Source organism: Schistosoma mansoni, assembly GCF_000237925.1.
Source record: "Schistosoma mansoni, WGS project CABG00000000 data, supercontig 0179, strain Puerto Rico, whole genome shotgun sequence".
NCBI classification, from domain to species: Eukaryota; Metazoa; Platyhelminthes; class Trematoda; order Strigeidida; family Schistosomatidae; genus Schistosoma; species Schistosoma mansoni.
Genome location: NW_017386063.1, coordinates 455063 through 474624, shown reverse-complemented (window position 1 = coordinate 474624; position 19562 = coordinate 455063). Strand labels below are relative to the sequence as shown.

The window sequence follows — 19562 nt, the reverse complement described above, 5'->3', positions numbered from 1 at the left end:
TTAATCGTATTATTTTCGTTGATTAATTTTAACTATTGATAAATAAATAAGTAGTAAGTAAATCTAGTTGAAATGTAAAAGGATTCGGTTTTACAGTTGATTTGATTTTATTATTTTCAAGAACGTTTAATCATACGATTGATTTCTTACGTCACATGTGATTTTTATTTATCTGTAGTTTTATCAGCCTCAAGTTGTTTTACAAAAGAGCATGATGGTTACTTTTCTTTAATTGTTGAGAAATAAATGCACTGGTGAATTTTGTTAGTAATCATATGCTGTTTATTTCCATGTCAGTATCCTGAATTTCTTGATCGGTTAACCAATCCTGTGTGTACATAGTAAGCTAGATGCCCTGTAAGAATGCCAGATTGTTGTGTGCAACAGTTGTTCTTGTTGACTCGGTCTTTTCCAACACTCATTAGGTGGATTCAGACGTACGTTGTTTACCTCAGTGAAATTCTAATACCATCTAAAAATCAATAAGATTTTTGTCGGGATAATTTGATAAATGTTGGATACATGTGATATCAGCAAAGTAGTATTTTCACTAAGTTTTTGAAATGAACTATTGATAGGTACTAAAAATAGGCCTTACCAAATCTATCCCATTAAAGCTACTGTGATATAATTATATCTGAATATTACAAATCAGAAGCCAGATGCTATGTAATACAATCTGAACTGATTATTCCATCTCTATATCTCTCAACAATTGAAAAATGCTAACTTTTCAACAAATAGGGCCAAGTGAGCATAAGTGTTTGTTTATACAATAAGTTTATGGAGATTGTTGAGTTTCAATAGTTTCCTAACTAAGGTTAGTGTTGGGACGGCTTTCAAAAAGCATGATGGAGCCTCCAGAGGCCCTAAAGGAGCCAAATAGTCTCCATCCAATTACAGCCTGATGGAGCATTCTAGAACATCAACGTGGTATGCTACGATTTTACGGTAGCATAACTTGCCTCCTTGCGGATAGGTTGAATTATAATGATGTCATAGCAAACGCTAATATCTATAAATACCCATGGTTTTCTGTACATTTTCGATCCTTAACCAACAATCACTTCTCCTGCCTTCTGACTATGCAAATGTGGGGTTCTATAGGTTCGAGTACCGTTAGTTGTACATCGTATTCTGTGTTAATCAAGGAGGGGACGAAACAGTCAGCTCTTTACGTACACTGTAAATAATCACGTTTCTGTTCCAATGATACGAAATTTCAGTTGTAATTAGGAACATATGACTAAGAATTTACCACCATTTCAAAGGTGATATATTTGTTTTAAGAAAGAACATATCACATCATTTAAATGACTCAAGTTAGAAGGATTGATGAGTGATACATATTATCAGTATATACATTTAAGAATTGTGTAATAGATTAAAGGATTTTCTTAGACTTAAGAATAGATCTAAACAATAAGAGCTACATCAAATAAAGTGATAAATTTCTTCATCTCGTATTTTGTTTTCACACTTAAATTATCTTAATTAAAAGATGTTCAGTTCTTAATACACTAATTAACAATACTCTATGCATATGGACAATTTTATTAGATATGCTTATGAGCGACTTATAATTCACAAATACCTTTCTGTGACCTCAACAAATCTTGTATTTGCTTAGTAATCAATGGATGAGCATAGAAATATCTTTAAATATATTATAGCTGTTACTTTGTCTATTCTTCTAACAATTCTACTCGATGTATGTTTGTTGAATAACTTCCATAATAATCCTAATAATTTCGAGTTTCAGAAACAGAGAGAAGAATAAATGCCAACCTCAGGTGAATAACCACTGAAAAACTCAGTAGTGAACACCCACGATCCATCAATGATCATGTCCTCACTAGTAGCTAATTCCGAGGAGCAATCCTAAAAGTTCTAGTGAGGAGTTGTGGTCAGTAGAGTTCAATAGTGTAAGTTGAAGCAGCTATTCATAAATGGTACTGGAAGATGGCTGAACGATATCACTTGTAAATAGATGTGTCAGTGATCTAAACGTTAAGTGTTGTGAAACCTAAAGGACCTGGCGTTTAATCTTCGGTAGGACTGTTAATGCACACTGTTCTAATGTCCCATATTAGAACGATAAGATTCTCCAGTGCTTCCTGGTGTTCAATAGTTATCTAAGATCGGTCCGTAATATAAACCATAAGATTCAATAACCTCCACAACACATCTCTCCATTATACTAAATATGAAATGCCAAATTATTATTTGTCCTAGTTATAGATTAACACAGATTCTGGCTGGAGATCCCGAAGAAATGTGCTCAAATAATACATTTGTAGGCTGAATAAATCTTACATTGTTAAGCTATGCAACCAGAGAAAAACTGGTGACTAACAGATTTCCTTTTGATGCACATGCTAATTCCATATGACATGTGTCGAACAGCAACCATAATCTTGTTATTATCATGACACATTATGTGAAAACCCGTGAAATTCGTATCCCGCAAGCTTTACAACATATAACTTGTCATCTGCTAACCGAGCGAATTGTATCAATTCCGTTGCAATCCAATGACCCGATACCAAGTCGCTTAGTTTAGTGAATAAAAAAATCAACCCACATTCTGTCATCACATAGAGATTTTTTTATTGTAATAATGAAATCTACATATTAATTTTGCTGGAGTCAATATTTGCAAAATATAAATTAATGTGAAGTTGAAGTATTTATTCATTATTAAAATGTGTTCGGGGGAATAAATATATGTCGTTGTGATGTATAATAACCGCCTACTTCGGTGAATGTTTACTGGAATAGTATTAGTTTAAAAACATGGGGGCGAGCAAACCGAGGCCTTATGAAATTCGTCGACTGATGATTTGATCCTGGTTAGGTTGGTGTAGACCAACTTGGTTAATATTTGTCTGTTTATCGTGATTAGCAATTGGAGACGGTAAGTGAAATGGTTCAGAAACCGCCATAATGGAGTAGATCTATTCACTCCTTGTCTTCCCTCAGATATAGTTCGAAATTGTTTTCTACTATTAATGATATTGTTAATACTAATTACACTACTCTGGCTGTATTAATATTGATATGGGAACTTGAATCAATGGAAATATGAGTCAGATTCTACATTACACTTATGACTAACTGACTGATATACATGTATATATGATATACATTCTAATAATTAATATAATCATATGCTCACTAGTGACTTCGAGAAGTATATCCAGGAGCTCTAGTGAGAAGCAGTGACCAGTGGAGTTCAAACCACGTCTGTCGTGAGATAGGAACTCACTGAAGACAATTGGTGAATGGTTGCTCAACTTCGTGGATCAGTTGAAGTTAGACATTAACACCGTTGCATGCCGTGCATGCAACGGTGTTAATGTGGTGGTCTATCGGTTAAGGGCTCAGGCTCGAGACCGGTAGGTCCTGGGTTCGAATCTCGCGAGTGCGGGTCCGCGGATGCGCATTGCTGAGGAGTCTCATAATAGGACGAAACGGCCGTCCAGTGTTTCCAGGTTTTCCATGGTGGTCTAGCTTCAATTGACTAACGCTTTCAACTATGAAAAAATTAGTTACGTAAAGCAACTTTATTACATCATTAATGAAGACAATTAATAATTAAACCTTCCAATACAGTTAAAAACATTTTAAGAATTAACGACTTTATGTTTTTTTTTTAAAAAAGTGATTTGAGGGAGAAAAAACAACAAATAAACAAGCGAAATGATAATATAGTGATCACTAATTGATATGTGAACAAAAAAAGTGAAAAGGAAAGTGGTGAATACATCACATACGCATACAATGGACAAATTAAGAGAAAAAACAAACACAATGCAATCACACACGCACACACACACACATACCTACGCAACATTATCATCGTTATCAATGATAATCAAATGACCAATGTTTCATTTAATTTGCCAAAAAGGGGTGGGGGGGGCAAATTACTTGCAAAAAAAAAAGAAACAACAACGTATATATATATATATATATCAAAGATAATTACGGTTAGCTGCTTTTTGTTTATACAAAAGAAAGAAATACTTCTCATTGTATTTTAAATGTTCAATAACATCAAAAACGGACTCAAAGTGTGTTTTCGATGAATTTTTTTCAACTTTTTAATGTTTTCATTTGACATGATTTCCCCACTTGTATAACATCTATTATTAAGGATTAACTTCTTTGACATTATCATTACAATGAGTAGAATGATTGATAACATTATCACCACCTTCTAATTCAGCTAATATTTCTAGTTCTAATTCTTCATCAATTTCATCTGTCACAGATATATCATCATTATTATTATTATTTGGATGAATGGAATTATTCTCTGATTTAGTTAAGACAAGTTCATCAACTTCACGGGCGATCTCTTCTTCTAATTGTTCTTCCAATGTTTTAGCTATAAATGAATGCAAATTAACATTCAACAAAAAGAAATGATAATAATGAATATGAGGCAAAATATAAAACAGAATTTTAAGGGAAATGAATGAATAAATATGTGGAGAGAAGTGAGGAACTTTGAAAATTATTTGTTTGATTTCAATGAATAATTTGGAGAGAGAGAGAGAGAAAGAGACAGAAGTGAATGAAATGAGATGGTGGAGAAGATTTGTAGCTCAGGTGGATGATTTTGATAGAGTTTTGTTCTCTGAGCTGGATAGTTTGGTCGTGGAGCTTTCATCGTCCTTCTACCCGAAGTTTGTGATGATGATGTCGTTCAGAAGGACGATGAAAGCTCCACGACCAAACCATCAAGCTCAGAGAACAAAACTCCATCAAAGCTGAATGAAATACTTGGAATTATTTTTGTATTTTTCTTATTGTAATCATTTATTTCATTCATTAACTGTAGTTACACGTTTCACTGATCAAATGAATCGATCTAGGAGGCAATATTAAAAAGTTTATATTTATAACTACTCTGCCCCCAAATGCCCTAATACGGCCGAGGGTGGGGAGAGTCCGCTCTCCTCCTCGGAATGCCCTCACATAGCCGAGCGTATACAGCCTCTGACAGGGAAGTCCTACTCACTGCCTTCTCGTGGCACTACTGTTGTTTACGAAATTGAGGGGATGAAAAGCTAATGTCCGGCGCTTTAACCGGGTTGGTGGATGAGGAGGATCCACCTAGAGGAGTTGGAAAACCCTGATTCCAAACCAATGGTGCACATGGGCTCCAGTATCCTGAGGGAACAAATGGCGTATGAATCAATCGTTGGTGACCGGCTACCATGGGACTGCATCTGCTTACTCTGATCTACTGCCTTGTGGATCAGACCTTTAGGTCAAAGGCTCCGAGTGTTGCCCCCTAAGGAAACCACGTGCTTCGGTTCGAGCACCTGGGCAGTATCACAGCTCTCACACAAATCAAATGAGATTTGCGTGGTGCATATATATCTGGTGCCCCTTTGTACCAATATATATGTTTTTAAGTAAATAAATAAGTATAACTACTCCAGAATGTAGTACTGTTGGGCGGCCTATGCTCCTCCAAGAGGAATAATATGCGTAATGCAATGTGGTCTTCTACTCTATGCTAATTTTAAGTTTCAATTTAACTCAGTAACGATTGATTCCTGTTTAACTATTAATAAATTACAGCCACCACTATTTTCTGATACGTGATAGAGAAAAATAAAATATGACTGGTTACTGAGCGTGGGCAAACAGGTATATAGCCAACTGACTATTGTTTACTCTATACTCTGATTCTCTATTCCAGGTCGTGAATCCTGGATCTGATATAACGTGACTAGACTCATTATCGTAATGTATTTGAGAAAGAGAAATATATTTTAAATCATCCGTTATATCGCTTTCATTATTGTACAATAAATGACCTGACTTGGTAGACATTAAGACTTCTTTTTTATAATAGTACGTTAAGGTATTTTAACTAATCTAAAGAATACATAATAAATAGGGGGTATTTCTTTTGTAATCGAATCGGACAGGATTTGAATGGAGCCAAATAATTTTAAATACATACACTGTTACTGTTTATCATAGGCATTAATATGTTAATTAGAGGGGATAAGCAAAAAGACTACAATATATAAGATTGTTTTAATTAGTAAATCACTCTGTAATCAGATTAAACACAGTTCAACCTTATTCATTAAATTGCGGCGATCGATTTAACCGATGTGATTTACTTTATTCACGTTTGGGTTCATCTTGATGTGGTCAGTGCTTCTGAGAAATATTTATATTACAGAGTTGAGATCATGAGTCAGTTGAAGCTAGACCACCATGGAAAACCTGGAAGCACTGGACGACCGTTTCGTCCTATTGTTGGACTCCTCAGGAGTGCGCGTCCAAGATCCCGCACTCGCGAGATTTGAACCTACTAGTCTCGCGCCAGAACACTTAACCGGTAGACTACTTAGCCGGCACCCAACGGTGTGAATGTCTAACTTCAACCAATCCACGAAGTTGAGCAACCGTTCGCCAATTGTCTTCAGTGAGTTCCTATCTCACAACATACGTAGTTGAACTCCACTGGTCACTGCTTCTCACTAGAACTCCAGGATTTACCTCTTAAAGTCAGTCACTAGTGAACATATGATTATTATTATCAGAAGGAGTTCGAATCTCGCGAGGTGAGATCGTGGATGCGCACTGCTGAGGAGTCCCATAATAGGACGAAATGGCCGTCCAGTGCTTCCAGGTTTTCCATGGTGGTCTAGCTTCAACTGACTCATGATCTCAACTCTATAAAATTACTAAAATCTCCACAAAACTCCTTCTGATAAATGTTTATATTATAAATTCGTACAGAGCGAGAAAAATTCTAGTAGCATTCAAATAAAACTAGACAAACAAATTTCATCTATACTGATATCACAAACTGAATCAACTTGAACAGTAGAACAGCAAAACTATTTAAAGAAAATTGGACTAATTTTCACAGTTAACCAACTAATGTGTCACCAACATACTGGTTTTGATACGCTGAAACGATCTGATGAAAGCTAAATGATAAGTTAAAAATGTTAACGGACACCAGCTGTTGGTCAATATTTGACTTAATTTTCTAAAGAAACAATCAAATGCTATTAGTTGAACATCTGGTTTAATTATGCAAGGGATATATATATATGAATGAATTGTGCATATTTTTTCTATTAGGGTTACTCAATAAAATCTTCCTACTCATTCTTGGTTTTCTCAATCAATTAACTAGTTTGGGCACGTATTATATAAAAGGTGTATGTATATCATTATTAGAATAAGACAACCATGGAACACAACGGATTGTTTTACTAACGAACATAAATAAACACCGTCAGAATATTATTTATACTAGTAACAAAAACCAATAAACTATCACCATGACAAACACAAACATGGAAGTATTGATTGAATGTAGTAAATGCCACGTCGAATACACAATTTATATACTTATAAATTATATTAGTCAATGTAAGAAAGAATAAATCTCAATGAATTATAATCAATAGAGAAAATTCATGTGAACTATGATGATCACAATAGTAATCATTGTAATTATCATGTGGATCAAGGAATGTTACATAGTGAGACAATAGAAATAAAACGGAAGTAGATACAAGTTAATATGTTATATAGTTTGTAAAATATCAAATAAATATTAAGGAAGTTGAAACCTTGAAAAGTATTGTCTCTATCTCTATTATGTAACTATTAAATAATGGATTTATAATATTTTCAAACAAACAATACTAAATGAATTTAAACTTCACCCCATTGCACAAGCGAGTGGCTATGAGGACTCAGTGGCCAAGTGGATAACACGATGGCGTTTGAAGAGAAAGGTACTGGGTTCGAGTCCCAGAGTGAACATCAACTCTGAGATGCAGGTACATTCAGCTGACGAGTCCCAAATAGGACGAAACGCGCGTCAAACTGGATTCCACTGCTAGTCACTATCCAACTTTGCTTACCATGCTTGTGAATTTAGGCTATATCGAGGCAATACGCACAGTATGCACATATGCCAATTAGAGACTGACCAGTTGCAGTCCTAACACATCGATGGGAAGATTCAAACAAACAATACTAAATGAATTTATTTTCATGATTGTTTTATTTTTATAAGCATTCGTTTAATGTATTAATTGTTGATATACAGGTTCTTATCACTTATTGATTATCGTTAATTGATTACGAAGTAATTGTCCAGTTTTACTGTGTAGAAAACTGTGATTTGCTATTTATAGTGTGTTTGTGGAGGCTTCTTCGACACTACGGCGTGCCTGAAAAGATAGTCAATATCATACGGAACTCCTATGATGGACTAAACTGCCAAATCGTCCATGGAGGACAACTCACCGACTCATTCGAGGTAAAGACCGGTGTTAGGCAAGGTTGCTTACTCTCACCCTTTCTCTTTCTCCTGGTGATCGACTGGAAAAAGACGGAACCCTTATCTGCTCTCAACCTGAACGTTTAGAACGATGGGCGGAACACTTTAAGGAGCAGTTTAGCTGGCCTTCAGCTACTGCACAACTACCCACTATTCCTAGAAAACCTGAATGGAACATTGAGGTAGGCCCCCCGACCCTACTTGAAGTTCAAAAGGCTATAGGTAATCTGAAACGAGGAAGAGCACTTGGTCCAGATGGATTGGCTCCAGAGGTCTTTAAATATGGTGGTCCAATTTTAGCGATTAGGTTGACTAATATTCTGGCTAAAATCTGGGAGACGGACGTAATCCCATCTGACTGGTCACAATCATTGATTGTCCCAATATATAAAAAGGGGTCAAAATCATCCTGTGATAACCATAGAGGGATTAGTCTGACTAACATAGCATCTAAAATACTAGCCTCAATAATTATCAGGCGCCTAACTAAGACTCGTGAACTGCAAACACGAGAAAATCAGGCTGGCTTCAGACCTGGTCGTGGCTGTATCGACCACATATTCACCATTCGTCAAGTTTTAGAGCACAGACACGCTTATCGGCGTCCGACAATGATAGTTTTTCTTGACTTGAAAGCAGCATTTGACTCTGTAGACCGAGAGGTTCTGTGGCAGTGTCTGTCATTGAAAGGTGTACCTGAGAAGTACATAAACCTTGTGAAGGCTCTTTACTCGAATACTACCAGTCGAGTGAGAGCTTATGGAGAACTGTCATCTGATTTTACAACCTCAAGTGGTGTCCGTCAAGGTTGTCCACTATCCCCATTTTTGTTTAACTTCATTATAGACCTGTTGCTGGAAATAACACTCTCTTCGACTGAATTTTCAGGAATTGATCTCCTACTAGGGGGACCACTAAGCGACTTAGAATACGCAGATGACATAGTCCTGTTTAGTGAAGACGCTGACAAAATGCAGAGTCTTCTGTTGGAACTCAGTAATAATGCCAGGATGTTTGGGATGCGTTTCTCCCCATCCAAATGTAAATTGTTACTCCAGGACTGGCCTGCGTCAACACCCGAACTAAGGATAGGGAGTGAAGTAGTCGAACGCGTCGACAACTTCACTTATCTTGGAAGTCTGATCAGCCCTAATGGGTTGGTGTCTGACGAAATCTCTGCACGGATTCAAAAAGCTCGTTTGGCTTTTGCCAACTTACGTCACCTATGGCGTAGACGAGATATCCGTCTATCAATTAAGGGACGAGTATACTGAGCATCAGTTCGTTCTGTTCTACTTTACGGCTGTGAAACATGGCCATTAAGAGTAGAAGATACTCGTAGGTTACTAGTATTTGACCACAGATGCCTTAGAAATATTGCTCGCATCTGCTGGGATCACCGGGTAAGTAATAGTGAGGTTAGACGCAGGGTATTAGGGAACGATGGTAAATCAGTTGATGAGGTGATGAATCTTCATCGACTGAGATGGTTGGGCCACGTGTTACGTATGCCTAAACACTGATTACCACGACGCTCTATGATGACTAGTATTGGGGATGGTTGGAAGAGAGTTAGGGGCGGCCAAACCAAAACATGACATCAGTGTTTGAAGTCACTAACTTCTAGCCTGAGCCATATTGGCAGATGCAGACTACCTGGTTGGGGTCCGCGTGACTATCGTAACCAATGGTTGGAGACTCTAGGTGACATGGCTCAGAATCGATCACAATGGCGTAGGTGTATACACTCTTTATCTTCCCTTAAACCTTGAGACTAAAATTGCTTCATATCTCTCTTCCTTCCTATACTATATCCTTATATACAACCTATAATTTATATACTACTACCAACACTAAATTAACTACTATGAATTCGGTGTTGATCTTGTTGTGCTAACGAGGTATGGCAACTTGGACCGATGCATATATGTGCCTGGTCCTACGTTGTAGCTGACTGACTGACTGATCGACTGGATCATGAAGACGTCAACATCTGGAGGAAATCACAGGATACAGTGGACAGGCAGGATGCAGCTTGACGATTTAGACTTCGCGGATGATCTGGCTCTTCTATCACAAACGCAACAACAAATGCAAACGCAACAACAAATGCAGGAGAAAACGACCAGTGTAGCAGCAGCCTCAGCAGCAGTAGGTCTCAATATATATATATATATATTATCTAGTTCCTTCATAATCATGCAATAAGAATAATAATAGTCCATGAGTAATTCCTAGCAGTTACCATTCATTTATTATTCGATCGGATATAATACTAATGTCCACTATTTAATGATAATATGTTAGATTCCAGTAAGAATGTGGTTATGAGCAACTAGTGAGAGAACTAATAATTTTACTGAATTGGCGTACATTTTTTTAAATTCCATCTCGTTACGTTGATATAGTGTGACAACTAGATCAAACATTTATGAAGCATGGTCAAATTGCGGACAATCATTTAAAACAGAGAAGCATTGGATAACCGTTTCATTATAGTGTACCAATCCATGAATTTATCAGAATTGAAAGAGTGAAGTACAAAAGATAATTTACTTATCGAGAAATCTAAACTTTTCGAAGTCTCAGTCTCTTGTAGGGTCTTGTCTTAGGTACATAGGATGATGGGAGTTCTATGCTAAAGCGACACATTTATCCATTGTTTTCTGGTTTTTAGCGGTTGCCTATCTAAAATCAGTCTATGGTGTAAACTAAAATATTGTACTGACAACGAATCAATATTAATAACGAATATTTGATAAACCTACAAACAAATAGTAGAAAATACCCGACAGAAAGAAAGATGAAATATGAGACAAATATTCATATTGTGAAACTTTGAGTCTATGCGTAACTTATAAAGCTACTTCTTTATGTAAGTCTCACTCTAGTATAAAAAAGACACAATTCATGTGTGTTAAGTAAACAAAGTACTTGGTCGAATGAGTATGATACACTTCTAAAAGTATATTTAAAAACTGAAGATTTACAAATCTCTAATTCTAATTCATTCATAACTAAAGTAACATATTTTTAACTATTACACCGAAATATACCAGGACTTGTGACAAAAGCAAAATTGAGACAATCCGTTTAAGTTACACATATGCTAATAAAGACTGATCAATTGAGATCCTGAATCTCAATAATGGGATATTACAGATCATTAACAAAAACATCATACCCGTTGGACAAGTTAATGGCTACATGTATTCAGTAGCTTAATTAGTCAGTCATATACAAAATAGGACCTAACACATTTGTCCATCGGTTTGAGTTGCTATTATGATTAAACTGTCAAAACAAATCCCAGTGTAAGAAGTCAATCAATCGGCAGGAGGAATGTATATTAGTAGTGCCCAAACCGAAACACGTGGTTTTCACACAGGGCCAAACCCGGAGCCTTTCACCTAAAGATCTGATCCACAAGGCGGTTGAGCATCGTAAGGAGATGCAGTCCCATGGTAGCCGGTCACCAGCGATTGATTCATACGCCATTTGTTCCTTCAGGATACTGGAGCCCATGTGCACCATTGGTTTGGAATCAGGGTTTTCCAACTCCCCTAGGTGAACTTTCCGTGTCCACCAACCCGGTTAAAGCGCCGGACATTCGCTTTTCTTCCTCTGAATTTCGTAAACAACACCCCCGCCACGAGAAGGCAATGAGTAGGACTTCCCTGGTAGAGGCTATATACGCGTGGCCATATGAGAGCATTTCGAGAGGGAGAGCGGACTCTCTCCACTTTCAGCCGTACCAGGGCATATCCTACACATAAAAATTAAATGAACTATTAACTTCTAATAAATCAATTAAATACATTCATATCATACACAAATATAATACTCACTAGAAGAAATATGAGAAGAACTATCATTATTTTGTGAATTGTTTAATATAGAAGTTGGTGAAGATTTTGTAGTGTTTGTTGAATTCATTTTAGATTTCTCTTTAGATGATGAAGTTTTTAAAGATTTGTCTGATGTTATTTTTGATTTCATAGAAGAATTATTTGATTTTTGATTTTCTTTTGATTTTTCTTTTTCTTTAAGATTTGTATTCATTTTAGACCAAATAGGATCTAAAAATTAAAAGAGTGAAATATAAACAGTAATAATAATAATAATAATATGTAAGAAAGTTGTTGCTAACGATTAGTAGATACTATCCTGTTGTGGTGTGTGCTACTGATGTCGACAGATATAAGTAGTATGTATTACCAATAGAAAATGAAATACCTGGCGGCAGAAGGTTAAAAAGATCGAAACGAAGAGAAAGAGAACAGAGAATGATTGATATAGAAACGAAGGAACAATCAAGTCTGAAACAGTTGATTGACATCTTGCAAATGAAGTATTTACTGCATGGTTCTCAGATTTTACTAAGAAATTCTGTAGTTTTATATTCAAATACATTTGGTTGTCCCCCATTGGTGTTCTCGTTAACAGTATGTCTGAGTAGGCAGTGACTAGGCATGCATGACACACATCCTAATTACCTAGGTCGATAAAAGCTTGTAATTTCGTCCATCGACTAGCTATTCTAACCCATTACTTCACGACTAATTTCAGCATTTCCCATTTGATGGATGTACACTGAATGAACAATGGTTTAAAGACAATTAGGATCAAATACTTACAGCCTATACATACCTTCTGTTATAATAAGTTATACAAAAAGCGAACTGCTGATCAGTATGTTCACTCTTTAGTAGAAAGCAAACATCTTAACTGTGCCACAACCGGCACAGACAAAAACCAACGTACAACAGACGTTTACGTAGTTAAGTGAAATTAAAATATCAACAGTAAGACATCTATTTTAGATTAACTAATAATATCGCAATGAATCAGTGATTTGAATCCGATCACAGTACATTTATTTTTATGGAAATCAAAAGGAATCTATATCAACATAACTGATTGAAATAAGGTTTTATCATACTAAATGCAAATGAAGTATAAACATTTCACCGAATAACAATATACATACTTTGTTCAATGCATACAAAATCAGTGTCAGATACATTGTTATCATTTGTAATACCACCATTATTACTGATGCTTGGTTGATGAGTATTGTCCATAACAACAGAGAGGCTAGCAGATTGTTGTATTAAGGATAAACGATAGAAATAATTCCTCCAAAATATCTCTTCACTTATTCTACAGGAGAAAAATGGAAGGTAATAGTGTATAAAACTGATTTAAAATTGTGAAGCATAAAAATGAAGAAATACCACCGTTGATTTTGTTTTTAATTAAGAATTCCCATAATGTCCCCTTCTCCCTTTATCCTAATCTATTTATGTTGAATGTACTAGGTAAATAAACTCTGGTTCCATTTGAGAACTAATCATAATGACACAAAGAAAACTGGTAAGGGAGATTGGTAGAAACTCCTCTACCAATAATCAGGAAAATTCATGAAGCTTAAAATTCAAGAATTTAACTTAGCTTGTGTGCATTTTTGTGCATGTATTGGAAGCGGTGATTCTGTCAGCATAGAGATATTAATGATAAAATCATCCACACACATACAATTGATGTTTATAGAGTTGCATAGTTGGTAGGATAGTTCCCTCATTTTTGGTGAACAATTATGGTTCAAAACTGTGAAATATTTGTTGTCAACTTAGTAACACATAATTAACTGTATATGTATTACAGAATACAAGTAATAAGCCAATTATCACAGTAATTTGAACAATTAACCACTGGAAAAAAGTTGATCGATAGGCAGACGATATTAAGAACATAAGTTTTTGAACTATCGTTACCTTCAAAGTATCGGTTACGTTTAGTGTTGGGAAACCGAGTCAACCAACATTATAAACATATCATTTTAGCATAAAAATAAAAACAACACTTCATACTTGATGGTTAAGTATAGTCTTTTCTCATTTCTGTGTAACGTTTACCACAGGTAACACGAAAGTTATGTCTAGTCTTTGAACATGTATTTGGATCATCTATTTACTTACAGTTGGGGTTGAGTAGCATAACATTGTAAGAACAATCACGATGAAATAAAAATTACCAAAATCACTTATCAAAAAAGATACAACTCACTAATATGAATTAAGCAAGTTTGTATAAAACCATTATATAATAATTTAAGTCCTTCATCATATAAAGGTTCATGTATTTATGCTCGAGATCCACTGTGAGAGCTAGTGACATTACATAGCCTGTCTGAACTGAAGTACATATAGGTTAACGTTTGAATCTAAAATATATGGTTTGACAGTCGAGTGCATTAACTAATAAACTATGTAGCTACATTGACTGGTTGACAGAAACGAATTTATATGAAAACAAAAAAATTAGGAAAATCCATTGACTATGATCATAACATAAATCTTTTTGGTGGAATACTTCTTAATAGTCTCAGTGAAGCAACGAGATGGAGAGACCAGAAACACACTAAGTGAGCGTTTCTATTCATATTATTATATGAAGTTAACAAGAGGTACTTTGGATCAAGTTCGTGGCCTTCCTTTGTGTAACACAATGACTAATAAATTAAACCATATATTTTTTTGGATAGTTATTAACGTGCTAGACCATGATAAGTGATTTAGAGAGGTTAACTTCCAGATCAATTAGTATGCACAACTTACTTGCTAGGGACAAGTCGATACCTTATAGAACCTAAATTAGGATCTTCTTTTAAAAGGATTTGAGCTTCACGTAATAAATTGTCAGGTATTGGTGATGTCCATTTAAGTTGAGCTTCTTCAGGAGGAGAAATAAGAAAGTTATTTGGATTTTGACTTAAAGCTAAAATTTGTTCTTTCAGTGAAGACAATGCATCAGAATCACTTAATCCGCATATATCGGGATGCCATGGTGGAAGTTCAGATTGAGATGATGAACGAAAACGAATTGCTTCTTCATTTTTATTTTGAGATTCTACAGCAAAGTCAGCTTGAGCTCTTTCAAATTCACGTATGAGTGGGACCTCGTAGATATAGAAAGATAGGAATTTTACTGAGTTTATAGACAGTAATAGTTGAAAAATTTTGCAAAAAAAGCCGAATATAAACTGAAACAGCATAAGATTTGATGATTTAAAATTATTCGCTTACAGAAAAAACAAGTCAACTGCATATGGGTGGGATAATATTATGCTCTGCATGAGGAAGTTAATATAATTAGAACAACACATGTAAGCGAACAATTATTTTCAATTAGATCGTCATCAGGCATTACTCTAATATACATGAATATTTATATGAAAATGTTAGACCAATCAAGGCTATTTGAGTCAATAATCAATAATAATAATTGAAAACAATTGTTCGCTTACATGTGTTGTTCTAATTTTCACAATGGGAATCTTTAATATTCTAAAATCACGTGGGGACCCTGTTGCATTTAAGGCACTCAATGAGTTCCTGAAGTTCAATGCACGTCTCACAGAAGCGAGAACGAGCTTAGGATTTGCTATAAATTGAAGTTAATATAACTAATTGGGTTCCAGTCGACAGTCAACTACAATCTGGTGAACTAAAGTCCTAATATAACGTGAAGCATAAAAATTGCTAATATATGCACACCGACTGAAAGAACTTTGAAGGGTGAATTCTGTCGAAGGCCAAAGTGTAAAGCGTACAAATGAGGCTATACCATCTGTTGACTTCGGCGAGGAAGTAAAGAGATCAAAGCAGGAAAAATAAAATATGGTGGAGAGAGAGACTTAATATTTCGTATCGATGAGTCAATAACTACGATTGCTTTCCGGAATCTCGTTTCGACTCCCTCCCAACCAATAATAACGTTAAGTATAGGTCAAGATAATGTATACGATACGTCGGGTAAGAATTAAGTTTAACAGGTCTTAATCTTACCGGTACTTGAGTAACCCACGAAATCTATATCTTCCAACCGCTTACGTTTTAAATAACTTATAATCATGTGTATTTTCGTGTTTAACACTCTTCACATAAGCAAGTTACCTCATTAAATAAAAGAAAGTCTCTTCTACTGGGCATGTCTTATTTTCTGATATTTGTTTATTTGTACGCTCACATCAACAACTTAGTCTCGTGAGTCGTCGTCACTTGGTTGCGTTGCATCATTGCACTGGATCTATTGATTAGCGTCGGATCCATACATCTTATTAATCTAAAAACTCAAGTCACTAAGCCGTAATTCTTAATGGTCTAGCTTAGCAATCGTTGATAAAAGAGAACACAAACAAACTATCGTTATTGATCATCGTCCGGATATTTGTGCTTACACGAAAAACACTTGCAGAATTTCAATCGTGCATGAGTTAATAAATCTTTGTAGGAATAGATGAGAATAACACTATGGTCTTTTTAAGCACAAATGTGTTTATGCAAGGGAAATTAGGTGGACAGAAAATATGTGTAGAGCAATTCAAAGTTGACCTGACCTGACGTTATGAGGAAAAGAATGAAGAGGAAATGATGAGTTAAGAAAGGTACTTTCCGGGACGTTAATTCACTCAATCCTTAATCTGTGTATGTGACTCCCTTACTTCCTTTATCATAAATTTTCTTTTAATCTATGAACTGCTGTCTTCTAGGATTCAAAATTTAAAATATTAACGTGAGCGTTTTATTCTATTCTACCTTAACATAAACCACCCTTTTAAAGTTATATGAAACACAATAAGATTATCATCAACGAAATCCTGATTGGGAAGAAGTAGGCTAAATAGTTGCCACCGTTTTGACTATACTTGTATATACTGTTATCTACCATAATCATTATTATTAAAGAAACAGGCGAGTAACGCGGCTTTAAGATCACGGTGAGTACCTGAAGCAAAATTGTTGATTTTATACCAACTTATGGCCGAGTCAAATGGAGCAACAATTTGGTACTCACACGACAATGGGTCACATAGAACCACCATTTTATTTAATTGCAGAGAAAAAAACAATAGGATGTAGGCACTAAAGAGATGAAGAAGTGTTAGACTCAAATATATGATGGGAACCTTCTATACTCAGCCGAAGCTGATATTTTATGATTTTAGTGATTGGTCTTCCTTAACATGCTATCTGCAAGATGAACAAACTTCGATGAGTTGCATCCAAAACGTTTCCGGATGATGAATGTAACTGGAATCGAATTCGAAAGTAACTCCCGTATCATAGAAAATACCGTTTAGTCCTTTGTCATGTTTTTAAAACCAGCAGTGATATTAAGCACAGCAGCAAAGCTGGATTTATTCGATTGTTTAAGAAAAAGACTGATTCGTTTATAAATGAATCATGCGTCAGACTTGGTAGAACTGAAGGGGAATTATGGTAGGATAAAAATACAAGTTGAATGTGAAAGGGAATTAGTGAACGTAAGTTATGTCGCAAGATAGCTACCCAGATAGGAGGAACACTTAGTGAGGAGAGCATGATTTATGAGAACAAAGAAAGTGCAAACCATACACACATTGAATTGGTTTAATAAGAGTTGAATTCGTCGGAATGTGATCAGTTTAGTTTTGAGTTTGAAGCGAATGAATATCTGGCTGAAGGTAATATTGATCAAAAACCAACCAAACGCTTTTCAAGACTTGATGATATCAATACAGACAAGGAGTAAAGCCTAGTGACGTTCCTGATGTATCTTTTTTTCTAAGTTAAACTGATTAATTAATAATGAGAGTCTGGAAGCCTTATGGCAATGCAATCTGTTGTTCAAACACCACAAGTATTAAGTCCTGAAGGATCTGACGAATATTTAATTGATTACATTCAATAGAATAAATTTATAGAATTGCAATTAAGAAGAATAAGAATCCTCCGCACTGTTGAATGGTCTGGGCTACACTTACTTAACAAAAGAAAATACGATAATCGACATTCATCCTCACTGAGTTTGTAATGGAGCATAATGACATGATCCAGAGGACTGGTTTTCTTCACTTGAATATGTGGTTGGGAAATCTTGTTTAGGTTACCATAATCCAAGTGAGAAACACGATTTCCTGGAGTCTCATCATACTGTTGAGATTTCAGACTGTAACTCGGGGACACAAACTCGTTTTACCTTTGATACAGATATGTCAGACGTAAATCTTACTGCGTTAAAAATTCAACTAGGCATTGGAAAGACAAAAACCAGACATTCACATCCAATAAAGTACTTTTAATGATAAGTGCTAGTGAATATTCAGTCGGAAACATACGTACAAAAAATAGGAACGATGTAAACATGGGCTTTGAGAAAACCTCACCTGTTTAACAGAAGCTGTTACATCACTCACAACTGATTTGATTTCGGTTAAATCTATTCGATCACTAAGTCTTTTAACTGCTTCCTCACTGGACTTCATGGCTTTTGAAAAAATATAACCTACGACAGTGGTTCAGGAATATCACAGAAAGCTTACTTCCCCATTCTTTTGCAGCAGACAGTTTGTCTGATATTTCCTTCTGAATATCTATCTCAAGTGAATCATAAACTTCGGCATCGGACATAACGTAACGCAGTCATAGAAACAAGCGCTGAACTTTAATGCAATAAACCGCTTCAACATTTCTACCAAAACACATTAGAAACAGCTTCTTAAATCTCTTTGTCACGAGCTTTTATAAATCAATTAATATTTCGCAATCGCTCCTTGTTGCCTCGGTACATTTCCAGGTATTTGGTTATGTCCAAAAGTGGTAGTCTGATCCTTCTGTTACACTCCTTCTTATGAGTTTGGTATTTATTCGAGGATTTGTTTATCTTGTATTTCAAGCGAGTGCGATCGTCTCAGGAGATTATGAGTCCTGGATATCAGCAGCTATCACGTTATCAGGCCGGAGGTTGATTGTGTAACGGTTATAAATCCCCAGAATTAAATAATTCTGGAAGACGTCGACATTTGGTGCTGGCCTCATTAATTTTAACAGACACGTCTAGCTTAACGCGTTCGGTTGCCCGCCTGCACAAGTGAGTATGTCGTGCTACACATCTCCTAAAAACGTTAGTCAGCTTAGATCAAACGCTTCTCGAAATATCTATAGCATCAATATCAGATTTCTACTTCTTACCTGTACTTTAGCTAGGTTAGGTCTCAAGTCTTCTGGCAACTTTGAAAGTTTCCGGATAACTATCAACAGAACAATAGTTCTGCGGTGAAGAGCAGTGAAGCATACATGTTAAGATATATGGCTTTGAATAATTCAAAGGGGAGACCTTGAGCATGTTGAACCGTAATAGATTTTGTACTTTCATTTATCAGCATCTACTGATT

At 35.7% G+C, this 19562-nt stretch overlaps 1 protein-coding gene across 1 annotated transcript; it reads right to left on the bottom strand.

Annotated features, from left to right (window-relative positions):
• Positions 1 to 4154: 4154 nt before the first annotated feature.
• Positions 4155 to 18824, bottom strand: Smp_085530 (synapse-associated protein, putative; the record flags this gene model as incomplete). The annotated part of the gene is made up of 6 exons (XM_018795453.1): positions 18711 to 18824; positions 18555 to 18673; positions 14965 to 15305; positions 13335 to 13507; positions 12193 to 12423; positions 4155 to 4393 (listed from the first exon to the last, which is right to left on the bottom strand). The coding sequence occupies exons 1-6, from the start codon at positions 18796 to 18798 to the stop codon at positions 4155 to 4157; spliced, it is 1191 nt and encodes a 396-aa protein (XP_018646975.1). The 5' UTR covers positions 18799 to 18824.
• Between the last annotated feature and the right edge of the window lie 738 nt (positions 18825 to 19562).